The 14,015-nt window shown below is 35.8% G+C and overlaps 1 protein-coding gene and 1 long non-coding RNA gene across 10 annotated transcripts in view; one reads left to right on the top strand and one right to left on the bottom strand.

Annotated features, from left to right (window-relative positions):
- Positions 1-14,015, top strand: part of LOC113949554 — a 34,918-nt gene that overhangs the window by 4,577 nt on the left and 16,326 nt on the right. The window contains exon 2 of one of the 2 annotated variants that reach the window (XR_003528467.1): positions 12,409-12,477. The exons of the other annotated variant lie outside the window; for it this stretch is intronic. This is a non-coding gene — a long non-coding RNA (uncharacterized LOC113949554). The remainder of the gene's footprint in view (positions 1-12,408; positions 12,478-14,015) is intronic. 2 annotated transcript variants of the gene reach the window in all.
- Positions 1,171-14,015, bottom strand: part of CPEB3 (cytoplasmic polyadenylation element binding protein 3) — an 84,505-nt gene continuing 71,660 nt past the window's right edge. For all 8 annotated transcript variants that reach the window (XM_027648313.1, XM_027648309.1, XM_027648315.1 and 5 more), the window contains 4 exons: positions 12,349-12,467; positions 10,950-11,064; positions 8,065-8,246; positions 1,171-5,165 (listed from right to left, as the gene is read on the bottom strand). In XM_027648313.1, coding sequence (XP_027504114.1) covers positions 4,938-5,165; positions 8,065-8,246; positions 10,950-11,064; positions 12,349-12,467 — 644 coding nt within the window. In that variant the 3' untranslated portion in view covers positions 1,171-4,937. The remainder of the gene's footprint in view (positions 5,166-8,064; positions 8,247-10,949; positions 11,065-12,348; positions 12,468-14,015) is intronic.

Here is a 14,015-nt window from a genome sequence, read left to right as displayed (position 1 = left end):
ACTATAGCAGCAGAGATTAAGAAGTTTGTTTAAAAAAAAAAGAAAGGAAGGAAGGAAAAGAAAAAGGGTTTAGCTGACATCATACAAACTAGCATAAAAGCAACTACATACAAGCCAGATTAAACAAAAGAGACATTTCTACAAATCTGTGACTAATCTTTCACTCATACCTTGCAAGTAGAGATGTCACAATACTGAAATATTAACATGGGAGCTTTTCCCAGTTAAGCGCCTTTTTTTTTCTTTTTCTTTTTTTTTTTTTTTTTTTTACTACTCTAACAGATAGTGAAATCAGCAAAGTTATTTGCTAACTGCATATTTGCAATACAATTTGTTTTAGCCCATGCCTTGCTAGCAGGCTATAAAATACAAGCATGTCGGCAGAAATATAAGCATAAACTTTGTACCACTTAGCAGGAATTTTTGATTCCCTCTTCATTCCTTAATCTCCTTTGTTTGCAATTTGTGTACATTCCAACCAGTAGTACCTAATTTGAGTCTAAATTTTACTTCACTATTTGATCTAGTCTATACATTACTTACAGAACTGAACACACAGAGGATACACAATAGACCAACTCTGGGCACATTTCTTCCCACAAGTTACCGACGAGCCACTCTAACACTCTAGATTAAGTTAGTCTAAAAGGTCATCAGTAGCTTGTGGAAGCAATAGTTTTGTCTAGAGAAAGCCATTGTATGCCCTGTTTACGCAACACCAGTTTTAGTCTGGATTGTTTCAGGTGCCAGAACAGAGAGTCACTGGCTTCAGGAAGGGGTTTCTTCTGGCTGCATGGGGAAACAAAGGTGATGCAAATGGAGGTGGAAAGTGTTCTGATACTGGCCCTTGGTATTGCCAGTACAAAAGAAAAAAGGACAAAGACACAAGAGAGGCGGAGAAGAACAGAGAAAGACAAAGAAGCTGAACGGATGTTCAGAGGTGGCGGCAATACGGGGTTACTGCATTGCTACCAGGAAATGGACAGAGAGTATTTTGCATCAACTGGGCAGCTACCAATGCCTGTGGTAACTGGGTTAGAAAATGGTGGGGGCACCGACAGTCTGCTCCATGCTGCCACTGAGAAACGCATGCAGAAAGGAAGGTGTGCAGGAAAGGGTCAATTTAATCAAATAAATAACACGGTGGCAAAATACAATGAAGAATAGATATTTTAGGAGGTTCAATCTAAGGCTACCGAAAAGAGAGTTTATTGAGTTCATGACAAGAAAAGTAATGAAGAATTATGCTGAATGGGCAGGGTCAAAAACCCATTGTTCAATAGATTTAGTTCCTTATAACGGCAATAGTTTCATCAACACTGGTGGTGTATAAATCTAGACAGCGAACTGGTACTGTGACATCCCTATTATCTCCCTAAATCATTTTGATAAAGGAAAAGGCTTTTCAAAATATCACGTTTTTTCTGCTTCATTCTGTCATTTTATTGCCCAATTCTTTGTTACAATTTTCCAATCACTTTACATAACCAACCATTTTCATCATTGCCACACTATTGTAAACCACATCAGCAAGTTAATACATAAAGCTTTGCATTTCAAAAAACTAGACACTTTAGTAACAATATTACAAAGATTTTAGCTTCAAAAATAACTGAAAATGAAAAAAATAAACTTTTAAAGAATCAGCATCATAAAATTAATTTATTCCAAGTAAAAATACAAAATAATATTAATGACATTGACCAGATATGAAAGTCTCTCCCAGAAACAACTATATTAATGGTTGAGAAAGCACTCCTTAAAGAAAATACGAAATAAAAATGAAAAATATGTAAATATGTTTAATTTTTTTCTTAGCAAAAAATCTTTCTAAAAATAACAATGAAAATTTGTCTCAGTACAAAGGCTACATTACTATTGAAAAAATACCAGCATGAAGAAAAGGTACATATTTGACAGTAGAAAAATGATTTTAGTGAATCACAATGTCTAAAGTCTGCAATGAAAATAAATCTGCAATAAAGATTTATGCCTTTTTTCTTTTCATTTTTCTTTTTTTTTATACAAACAGTACAAACAGTATTGCACATAACAACAAATAGTCGAGGTTAGGTTAGCCTTCAAAAAAATCGACTAGTTCAAGTCTCACATCAGAAAAGGCCACAATAGGACCTGTTGTACCCAGGGGCTTCTTAGTCAAGTTGCAGTTCAGAACTCCATATTTTAAAAAATAACTTTTTTTGAAGGACCCTCTTTTAATATAACATATTAACAACTCAGGGGCACATTCATTTACAAAACAAAAGGGAGCATGTCATAATTTAATAAACTAAAAAAAGTTCTCTTTAAAAAAATACAAACAGAAGAACTCTCACAATTCTGGTCAGTCGTGCATAATCACACTTGATTATAAATATACAAATTAAGGGAAAATATTTTTTCACCTTCTATTCACAACTTTCAGCACCAAATGGAGTTTGTGTTTACATCTGTTCTTTATGATGATTTTGTTTCAGATTTAATCCAACATTATGCTATATTGTACATTTTCCAGCTTCTCTCTCTCTCTCTCGCTCTCTTTCTCTCTGGGGGTATTTTTCTACATGAAAGAGGGGTATTTCTTCAAAAAGATTTACTTCTTTCACATAATTAGGTAGATTTCTGTAGGTTAGCTATGATCTTTAATATTACAGTTATAAAGCTCTAACTTCTTCATTTTCAAAAAAACTCAAATAAGCATGAAAAAAATAAAGTTACCCATCTGTTAAATCATTTTTCTTGCAGAATTAAATTAATATATATTTTTCTGAATAAACTTACTTAGAAAATATCATTTTCTTTCCTATATTTCAAAATTGAGGTATTGCAAAAGATCATGTCAGTCAGAAAGCATGCCTTTTTCTTTAAAAAAAATCATCAGCCGACTGTTGAAAACTGTCTAGATACAAAAAGTAGTGCATAACAAAATGTCTTGTACAGATGAAAAAAAACAGAAAAGACACCTGGGCTGGGAAAAGCAATATCACAAAACCGCCCAGAAGTAACTTCAAAAGGGATAATTATAATAAGCATTTTAAACCAGTAAAAAACTATTTTTTCTTTTTTTTTTCTCCAAAAACAGAAAAATCCTTTCAAAGCCAATACTTGCAACTAAACACTGGGAAAACCAACTTACTAAATTAGACACAAAGAAGGACATCACAACAAACAAAACCCAGAACATTTAAATCTACTATGCGGTGTCATATCCAGTCAGATTGTCCCCAGAACTGCAAAAACAAAGGAGGAAAAAGAAGAAAAAAATAGTGTACACATTCTCACAATCATTAGTATACCAAGTGTGTTTATATTTATATGCTATCTGCAGCCCCATAGTTCATGCTAAAAAAATGTCCACTGTATTAGCAGGTCTTAATTGTATTCAAGCTTCACAGGATACATCCAGGGATTAGAGAGATAACGCCACATCCACAGAGCAGACATCTCATGTTACTTTTATATGCAGACATTTCTTTAGCACCACTTTTTTATCTAACTTCCTTAAATGTGCCTAGTTTATTAGTTTGACAGACTATCTAATCGGTAGTGTATGTACGCTAACATGAGCTCTTTGGTTTTCTGGACACGGTCTGCAGCTACGGAAATGATGCAAGCATTAGGAGAGAGATTGTATCTAAGAGCTCATTTCTGTTTATGTACCTGTTATGAACTGTCAAAGATGTGTTAATGTCGGATACAGAGGCTTTAACAGTTAAGTTTGATCACAGTACTAGACATAATCACTTTACTATATAAAATAAATTGCACGATATATAACAGAGCACCGCAAAGTACTTCATCTACCATCCACAAATTTGTTTTAAGAATATCCTACAGCTAGTTTTTATATTTGTTGTAATATAGGTCATTCTGTAATGGGCTGATCCTAATTTCAGAAGCATTACATTTACTGAGGCATGCCTTCCTCCAGTCAGTAATCAATTTTTTTTTGTTACTGAGCATTTTGTAGCCTACGAAGATTCATAATTTGTGCATTGTGGGCAGGTTTTATATTAGACATATATAAAATTTATTGCATGCAGCAACCTGATTAAGTAAACATGCAGTCAAAAAATATTGACCTTCCTTGGAAGCTTTTCTGTATGCTATACTGATCTCCTTTCAGCAGCCATCACTATTTTAATCACATATTCATTTTTAATTGATACCCTAGCCTGAATAGAGTATTATGGTATTAGTAATACCATTTTAATAGCAGCAAAAGCTATTGCAGCATACATTTACATAACACTAAAAGACCTAACAAAACAGAACAAAAAAACCCAACAAAACAAAACAAACAAAAAAAACCCTCAGCAAAACAAAAGAAAAAAGTCTGATCCAGCTTATGAGGTATCATCCTTACAAGTCAAAATGGAGAGCAACTAAAGGCTTATTTTCTTTAAGGGTTATTACTACTCTATATGACCCAAACTAATGATTGCTGAATATCTGTTTAAGTTTTTGCTACATCTGCCACCTACTTGTGAATATTACCTTTGGTAAAGTCATCTGCTAGGGGCAAGTCTAAATTTCTGAAAATAAGTGCATGCTCCAGTTTAAAAATAAAAATAATTATAATTATATTAAAAAAATCTTCATCACATACACATCAGCCCAGTGAAGGCTGATGAGAATGGCAGTCTACATAATGTCACTAGTGACAAGTCTTGTGTAGGAAATTAAGGTACCAAGCAGATGTTTGTGTGAATCAAAGTGCAAAATCAGTACAGTTACACTCTGCCGGTTCGTATTATACTGGACACTGAGTTCAGTAATGTGACTGTAAATAATAATAATAGTAATAAAAAGACCCATATCTTCATTAAAGTCGAGGACGAATGCACAGATTTCCAGAACACTAAGCCCTGAGGCAGCGCTCTCTTTTCACTCAATTTTATTTACTCCAGTACTTGTTGCTGGGCGAGGCCTGGGGTTCAGCTCCAGCGGAACGGGACGTGGCGGGGCCGGTCGCCTCCCTCCTTTACCAGTGGTTTGTGGAACTCCCGCCCAGCACGAGAGTGTATGCTTGCCCAGCAGTATTCACAGTAATACTGCAAACAGGTAACGTTGGCACAAAAGAACGGAGCAAATTTTCCACCACAGCGAGTGCCCTGGCATTCATCACACATCTGATCATCCAGCACATATGGCTTCACTTCCACCTGCACCAGGAAGAAGAAGAACAGCTGTAAGGAGATTTCATACTTTTGCTAAGTATGAACAGAAAAAAAAGTAATATTTTAATTCTTTTTGACACTATTGAAGGTTTTCAACTGATGCAGGATTAACCCAAGAGGTTGGTATTTGAATTTTCATACCCACCACTTTATCTGTCAGAAAATCTCAAGAAAGAAGGGTGTGCTTTTGCAACTTTTTCTTGGAAAAGTGAGGTGTGGGAAAGTATTAAGATGGAAGTACAGTAAAAACAGCATCTGAGAGGATCTTCCCGCTGTCTAAGAAAACTCCAGGAATGTGAATACAGTTGTTATGGGGGGCAGGCCACAAGAACAGCATTTGGGAAGAAAAATTTTAAAGAAAAAAATTATATTTCTAAACTTCAGAGGTCCAGTGAGTTTCAGAGAGATTTTTTCCAGAGAAGATTTTTTTCCTTTGGTTTTTTTGTGAATTGCAACATGCAAGACCAGACCGATAAGAGATTCAAATTAAACAAAATTAAAAGTACTTGTATTAAATATTCTTAATTCTGTAAGTAAAAATCACTATCTAAAGATTTTTAGCTCTTGCAGTGCAACAACATTTCACAGTAATTCCAACTAGGACCTTGCCATCAATTACAAACAGGTTGGAGAGCTGATGACTTTTGTCCTACACTCAGTTGTAAACATCTTGGGGCTGGAATGCTTTTTGGTTTTAAAAGCACTTGTGCCAAACACAGCAGGGCTGATGGATGACTAGACACTTGCAATAATGCTATTACAGGAGTTGACAACACGTAAGTTCTTTCCTGTGTGTCTGTTCCTATGAATCAAGTCATGCCTACACATTTAAATTGAGTGCTTGTTCATTCCAGGAAAATCATTAGTTCATGCATGTATAATTCTTACAGCTCTATGATGCTATTTATAAAGTAGTTGAAGCACAGTCAACTGCATTAGAAGACATAGAAAAATTTAAATACACATTTATTATAAATAATTTTGCTGTAACTGCACAAGTGCTAGTCTGGCACAATTTGTATACTGCAAGGAAAACCTGACTCTAGTAATGACAATTCAATACATACAAAGTTAAAGAAACACTGAAAAAGATGTTAAGCTGAGTGACAAGAAGCATTCCCCGCAAAAGTTTTATGCTGTATTTTACTTCGGCTTATCCTGATCACACTTCAACAATTGTTACTCATTTGAAGTAAAGCTCATATAGTGAATGATATTTCTTGCCTATTTAACAGGTAGGGCTGCCAATCTGTTTTTTTTAATTATACCGTGCTACTAGTAATGCATGGAACAAGTCTGAATAACTGCCATTTTGCATATCAGATGCCATATCACTAAAATTAGAAGCATCCTGTAAAATAAAACAGCACTGTCTCAAATGAAATTGGAAGAAAGCAGGTCCAATGTCCAACACAGCTCTAGATTCCCACCTACTCACATTTCCCAAGCATGAATTCTGAAGGCCTGAAATAGAGTCTCTCACTCTCTCATGTCTTTTCTTGCTTTGGTTACTAGTGAAATGATTTTAGGAATGTATGCTGTACAGTCCAGGGATTTCAATCTATTAGATTTAAAAAACTAAGATTTAAGGATTTATTAAGAGACATCATACTTCTTCAAACTCAGAGATAAACCTATTCAAAACAGATAAGAGATAATTAAATAAACTTAAATTATCAATCAACCAAGTGAAAAAGGAAGTGACTGATAAAAAAACTACTAGCTAGCACCCTTTGTGGCTCTACCCTAAAGCTTAGAAAGAAATCCCTTGTAAGCATGGCTGGTATATAAATCTCAAAGTGTTCAACATGTGATTGAAACTCTTCCCAATCTAAGATTTTTCAGAATTCAATGGACAAGAAATCTTTAGGAATAGCCTTGTCTTAGTTAATGCAATATGGTGTACAGCACCATAGAAAAATTATTTGAGGACTTATAACTCCATGACCTCCTTGAATCTGACAAAAAGTTCAATTCAGATTTTGAAAGAGATGTATTTCAAACTTTGCAGCTGTGTGGATTCATATGCATAGTGCACATAATAGACACACCCAATATCTGCTAAACTAACTTCTGAAGAAACAATTTATATCAGATTAAGGAGAAAACAAGTCATCCCTACTGGAAAAATACTTCACAGCAGCACATGCTGTATGTTCTTCTGAATAATTCTAAATTGCTGGGCCCTCAAAAACATGTATGTGTAATCAAGAGGCAAAGATAGAAGGTCTAAAGGAAAAAAAATCGTGGAAATTAAGTAATGTTTTCTTCTAATGTATTTAACTCAGATTTAAGTGAACTTCACTCTATACCTGAAAAGCCCTTCAGAAACCAGGATTTCATATTGCCTGAACAAAACCAAGTAATTTCCCCCCCTTCTGCCTATCAAGCATCTGTTGGCATATGGTTTTACTTAAATAATGTTCAAGACTTACGAGGTCAGCATCACCTATTTTACTTACAATAAACCTCTGCTTTAGGGACATCAAGTCTAGACATACACTACTGACAGAAAATGGTGCCTCATAACAGCAAAAGTGTCAGAAGCTATATAAGTAATCACCAAAATAAAAGCCATTGATGCAGAATGAGCAAACACCTAAAGGAAGAGAAAGAAGCTGGGAACTGCTGTGGAATTTGACCTACAGAATTCAAAACAAAACCAAGAGCAAATGTACTTACAACCATTTTCAACTTTTAGTGCTAAACATGTCTGAAATATTTTTTTGACTCTGCTTTAGATGCTTAAATAAGCTTTTAAAAATTGACATACGTCATCTGAAGAACAGAATTTACAGTGTTCTCCAACACAATGTTAATAATAACGATTTTAATTTCTGTACAGTTTTGTAACAACCATTCTGTTCCACGCTATTTTACTTACCCGTTTATCAATGTCATTATGTTGGAGCTGGACAAAGCGAGCACTGATAGCAGCAATATAGCTCTGCTGGTTGGAGAAAGCCACTCTGCCAGCACCTTTTGGATACTTCAACTCTGGGTCTGTATCAATGCCAGCATAGCAGACACCTCCATATAAACGGTCCATAATCATTGCCAATTCAACTGCAAGAAGTCAATTGTTAAATATAATAGATTTAACATAAGTAATAGTGTTGCATTTGGATTGTTGCATTTAAAAAAAGCACTATTTGCCTTAGCATACTTGTCCTGCAAAGTCTAAAACTGCAAACTGAAATGCTGGTTTTAACAGATTGAATTAACTCTACATGAATGATGGTAAAATATAAGGCAAAAAATAGAATCTGTAAAAAGAAACTTGGTGTGACTGAAGTGTGAAAAATATGCAGAGTTACACTGTTATATCAGGTATCAGATCAACTAGAATTTACAATACTATAAATTAAAACTCTGGTATCAGGCATCAGGTAGCTCCAGCCAGGCTTCTTAATGCTAGTTTGCATGTAAGATCACTTAGAGATATTTCTATATTTAGAATCTGATATTTTGCCCCAAGTACTAACGTTCAAAAGACATTAAAGAGGTGTTTTACATTTGAAACAAAAATTTGTGAAACATCTGAAGTTACTGCAGGTAAAGCAAGCCTACATTTTCGGTGCAACTTAAATTAGTATTTTGGTGGAACATTATCTTGCTCATGGATCTTTTAAAATGGTTTGTTGCTTTTTCTGATACTAAGAATAACTGTAAAGAAGTCAGAAATATCATTCATAAAATAAGACAGGTTGAGTGCATGGCTGAGGAAACATACAGAAGGAAAGTTAAGGGAAAGAACTGAAGGAAGTGAAAGAGAGGCTGAAGAAAGCAGAGAAAGGCATGTGAACTGTGCAAGGACGTATGGTCACTGAGCCAAGTTCACTGTCTGTAAAAGCTCACAGGCAAAGAAATTTGTCAGATGGACAACACAAAATACTGGGACCTGTACGGGCCTTGCCAAGTCAGCCATCTTCTAGTGCTAATGTGTGAAAACACTTTCTGTAGTGAGTTACAATTTAGCTACGCAAAATAAAATGAAAAAAACTCCTCCCTAAATATTTAAATCCTTGTAGTTCTCACAAAATTCTGACTAGTAAATTATACATAGAATAGAGACAATTTTAAATTGAGTAGGTATCTGTGTTTGTATAAATTTGTATGTGACTCATTCTATCAAACCAGGTAATACTCTTGCTCCAAACAGTAAGGAAAAACTATAAGCACAATGTAGTCACTAGTAGATTCTTCTGCTTTCTAATGATTTGGAATCATCATGTGGGTAGTGATCTCAGAAAATGACAGTACAGAATAAACATCAGGAACACTTAAAGACATTTACAACAGTAGTTCCACTAAGTTACTCTTGCCAATGGACAAAGAATACACAGGATTCCAGGGCAAGGAGACCATGCAGTGCTCAGATATCTTAGGAAAAACTTCTGTACCAGATCTTTAAAGCAAACAAGAAAAACTGGAAACTGTTTGGCTGCTTTGGAGAAGTTAACTATTTAAAGGCATTAGTTTTCAAATGTAACGCATTTCAAATGTGATCTATGACAGGCCAAATGACATACAGTTTTTTAAAGGCTAACATTAGAAATGAGGTAATGTTTAATTGTTACTATTTACATAATTACCATCTTACAACTCTGCCTTATTTTAAGATGCAGAGGGAAGTGAAAGCTGCCAAGAAACCTGGACCAGGAGAAATCTTACTGTCTGCAGTGGCTGGGGGACCTTGTGTACAGCTTCCCTAAAGACTTAGGATTAGGCAAAAGGTAAAGTGAGGAGTTTAAATTCTACTGGGCTGGAAAGCAGCTGCCAAAGGAAAGTGAGGGCTACAAGGAAACCTGATTCAGAAGTCTTTCTTCCAGACAGTGACTAAGAGGTCTTGTCTACTACAGTCCTGGAAAATGAGGACTAGGATTGAGCGGGTGAAAAAGAGAAACCATGCAGCTGCCTTGGAGTGAGCATGGAGAGGGACTACTAAACAGAAGTGAGGGCTGCCAAAAGATCTAGTCAGGAGAAATGTCTTGACTTGTTTCATGACTTTGTCATTGGCTCACCAGAAACGTAAGGGTTAGGAAGAAAGAAACGAGTGTCGAGCTACAGTTGGGAGTGGTGCTGAAAGGGGCCTTCAAAACAAAATGGGGGCTGCCAGGAGATCTGAGCTGGGATAAATCTTTCCTCTGGCCAAAGGCTAAGGAGTCTTGTCTATGGCTCTGCAAATAAAAGTGAAGAAAAAGAGTTAAGGGTGAAGAAAAAGAAAACAGAGGGAAAAAAACTACATTAGGAAAGAGTCTGGAAAATGGTCTTCAGTGTGGGGCCACCAAGAGACCTGGTTGGAAGAAATTTTTTTTTCAGGACAATAGCTGAGAGGCCTTGTCCATAGCTCCATGAAAAAATTAGGGTAAGGGTTGAATAAATGGGAAAGAGTTGACGTTGGAATTGGTTTGGAAAGAGTCTGGGAGAAGTTTGTCTTCTAGTCAAAGGAAAGGGGAAATTGTCTGCATCTCAGCAAACAAATGCAGGGTTAGGATTAAGACAGTCTACATTACAAAAAATCAGACTAGTTCTAGGGTATTATGCAAAGATGGGGAAAACTGTTTCTACTGGCAATCCTCATTAGTAACCTACTTAAAAGGTAAAAAATGTTCATGGTTTGCATTCTGCAGACAGGAAGAGACCCCTTGACTTACAAACCAAGCTGTGATCTGTGGAAAAGACACGGTGTATCTTCTGTTCTTTTACACATCTTTTCTACTTAATCTGGACCCCCCTACTACATACCCACATTTTCCTTCTACTCACCAGCTCGGAGGGGCCGTGGAACTCCTCCAACAAAGATTGTTTTTCTTGGATCCAAAGGCTGAGACCCATCCATCACAAAGTCACTGTCACTTAGGTTCCAAGGTCGAATTTGCACCTGTATTAAGGATGGTTTTTAGTCGAGGAACTTGGTCACTTAATTAAGAAACTGCCAAATCCTTCTACAATTAAAACCAAAATTTTAATTTCGTGAAGCCAGTAAATCGGTGGCATGAGCACCAAAACAATGTGAGAACATTGCTTATATAAGTGTCCAAAAAAAGGTGGACAACGCATTTACCACCTCTAGAGGCCAGGCTTGAGTTAAATTTCACCATTGCAAACCCTACCCTAATTAATACCCTGCCCCTAATCGCCATTATAGTAAGAAATCTGTGAAAGGTCTTTCAGAACATTTTACCATCTATCTGCAATTATGGTTGCAGTTTGGACTTCTGGCTTTCCTGAAATCGTATCCAGTGATCTACAAATTTTAAAGCACTGATAGGAGGGGAGATAAAATTAATTTCAGCGCTTGGATACAAAAGGAGTCTGTATAATGTGTGAATGCCTACTTCTATTGAGCAACAAGCAACACAGTTGATAAGAAATCTTCAGACTGTACAGAAAAAAAACTGCTCAGAAGTTATTTAGATAGAGCTGTTCATCAATCCATTTTTTTTGATTCTAGAAATCACACAAGCCCACTCACTGTGCTGTAATCTTGGGTTGTTCATTCATCTGTGTAAGATTTTCAATATTGATTTTAAAAGGCAGCATGTTTTTTATCTTATCTTACTTGTCTGTAGTTTTCATCTAATCTGTATACATCCACAGGCAAAAAAAAAGACTAACATTAAAGAATGTTGGAGATGTGAACAATAAAAACAGGTCTTCTATTCTGCTATAGCTGTCTGCAGTACTTGATTTTACCCTGCAGTTTCTATAAGGTAAATGAGGCCTAAATTATAAACTGATTAGCTATTGCATGCATAAAAAAATAATAATTAAGAAACCCAACGAAGTACAGAGGATATTTGATGCTTTCTGGATTTTAATTTGGCAGGGTTAAGTTTCTTCCCTTCACCGCAAAAAGCTTTTTTTTCTCTCAAATAACATAGCCAGAAAGTTACAATTCCATTGTTTTACAGCTAACATTCTAAAAGAATGCATTCTCCTTCTAGATACTAGAGTACCAAATATAAAAATTAAATGAACAGAAAAAAGCAAATGTTGAAGCCGTGTTACACTGATACAGAAAGTCAATTCAACGAAACAGCAAGGGCAGAAACAGGAAGTGACAAGTAATTAACTGTATTTTTTTATTTATTTATTAACTGAAAAGAGTAACAGCAAATGTGTTAGCACAACCAGCATAAGGGTCATGGCATAAGCTACTTACTGGTTTATCCTTGATTGTGGGACTTGACACACATAGGTAAAGTTTCCCATCTTCTTCCAGACAGGCATCTATCAGAGCTTGTACAGAGCTTTCTTCCTGAAACAGTAGAAAGGCGTAACCTTGGAAAGGGTAAGGGAACAAGAAAGAAAAATAACAGATTAATTTATAAAGCAGGGTTTTTTAATAAACAAACCCAAGAAGTGGATAAGATCTACAAATTACAAATAAGTTGTTAAGGCTGTTAGTTTGTTTTCATAAATTAAATTCACCGAATATATCATACCCTCATACAGTACTGATTTCAGAATGGAGACTAGTGTTTGCTGCATGTGAGGATGTTTATTTGATTAATTAATGATTTTGAGCAGTGAGAATATAGGCTGGTGAATAAGGGTTTCTTACTATCCAACAACTGTATTGGAGCTATTTCTCAGTGGTATCTGCTGATATCAGTGATTATATTATCTTACAATGGAGGCACCAAATTTCTGCTTACTATATACAATTAATAAATTCTAGAAGAAAGGGTTAATTCTAGAAGAAAATGGTCAGGTAAACAGAAAAACAGACTTTTATGCTTACATACTTAACTATGAAAAAATGCTCCCCTAAAAACAATAAACTCGAGAGAAAAAGAACGTGTTGTGGTTTTTCATGAGTAAAGACCCGTTGTTGTTGTTGTTTATACTTAAATAAAGCAGTTCAAAAGAAAGAAGTCCACTAAAATTGTTCATGTGATTCAGAATTTTAAGACTTTAAATGAGCCAGTAAAATTAAGTGTGTGTAGCACTCTGCTCTTCTGAATGCAGCTGCCAAGAAAACTTTGAGTTTTACTTCACGTTGTTAAATTTGAATGAAGATTTGACTCAAGCAGCCTATGCTGATACCTCAGAAGCAACAACTAATACAGCACCCCCTGCCCTGAGCAAAGGTAGGTAAGGACTGGCTGCTGACTGGAATAGAGCTGCCTGGTTGAGAGGATCTCCTACGGAGCGAGCAGTGCTCCTTTGCTCCACCATCAGTACAATGCAGTTTTCTCACTCAGTGTGAACATGCTGGCTGTGATCGTTATAATCTGCCACTTGTGTGTCTTACAGAACACGTCTTTGAAAAAATCCTCAGCAACCAGAGGCAGCTGGAGTTTAAGCAGGGACTGCTAGACTTCCTCTGCCTAAGATTCTTGACACAAACTAAGCACATACACGATGACACATCATATATAAGTATCAAACAAAGCCATACAGAGTCTATTTGCCATTAATATAGTACTGACTTACCCTAATTTTTTATGAGTATTGAGTGAAAACTGTTTGACATGCCCTTTTTAGATAAATACTACACAACTCTGATTTATAAAAAAATTCAGTACAGACACTGAAAAAGTGTTTTATTCTGTCGAGTTATCTACCAAACTACCTCTTACCCTACTGTCCCTACTCCTGTGTGACTTCTCAAAGAATATTAAATTCTATGCAGCTGTTTGCTTTTAGAGGCCAAAAAAAGTTTGCATTAACATCATTATAGCCCAAAACACATCTAGAAACACTAACTTGCCCAAGAAAACAAAACAGTTTGATCATCACTCTTGCTAGCAAACAAGGAGCTTGCATAGCTAGAGTTGGAGTAGATTAAAGATACTAGTTCCAACAAAAAGTGAAATACTTCTT

This window comes from Corapipo altera, unplaced genomic scaffold (genome assembly GCF_003945725.1).
Source record: "Corapipo altera isolate COAL_440 unplaced genomic scaffold, ASM394572v1 56, whole genome shotgun sequence".
NCBI classification, from domain to species: domain Eukaryota; kingdom Metazoa; phylum Chordata; class Aves; order Passeriformes; family Pipridae; genus Corapipo; species Corapipo altera.
Note: the sequence above shows the minus strand (reverse complement) of the source record. Positions and strands in the feature narration are given on the sequence as shown.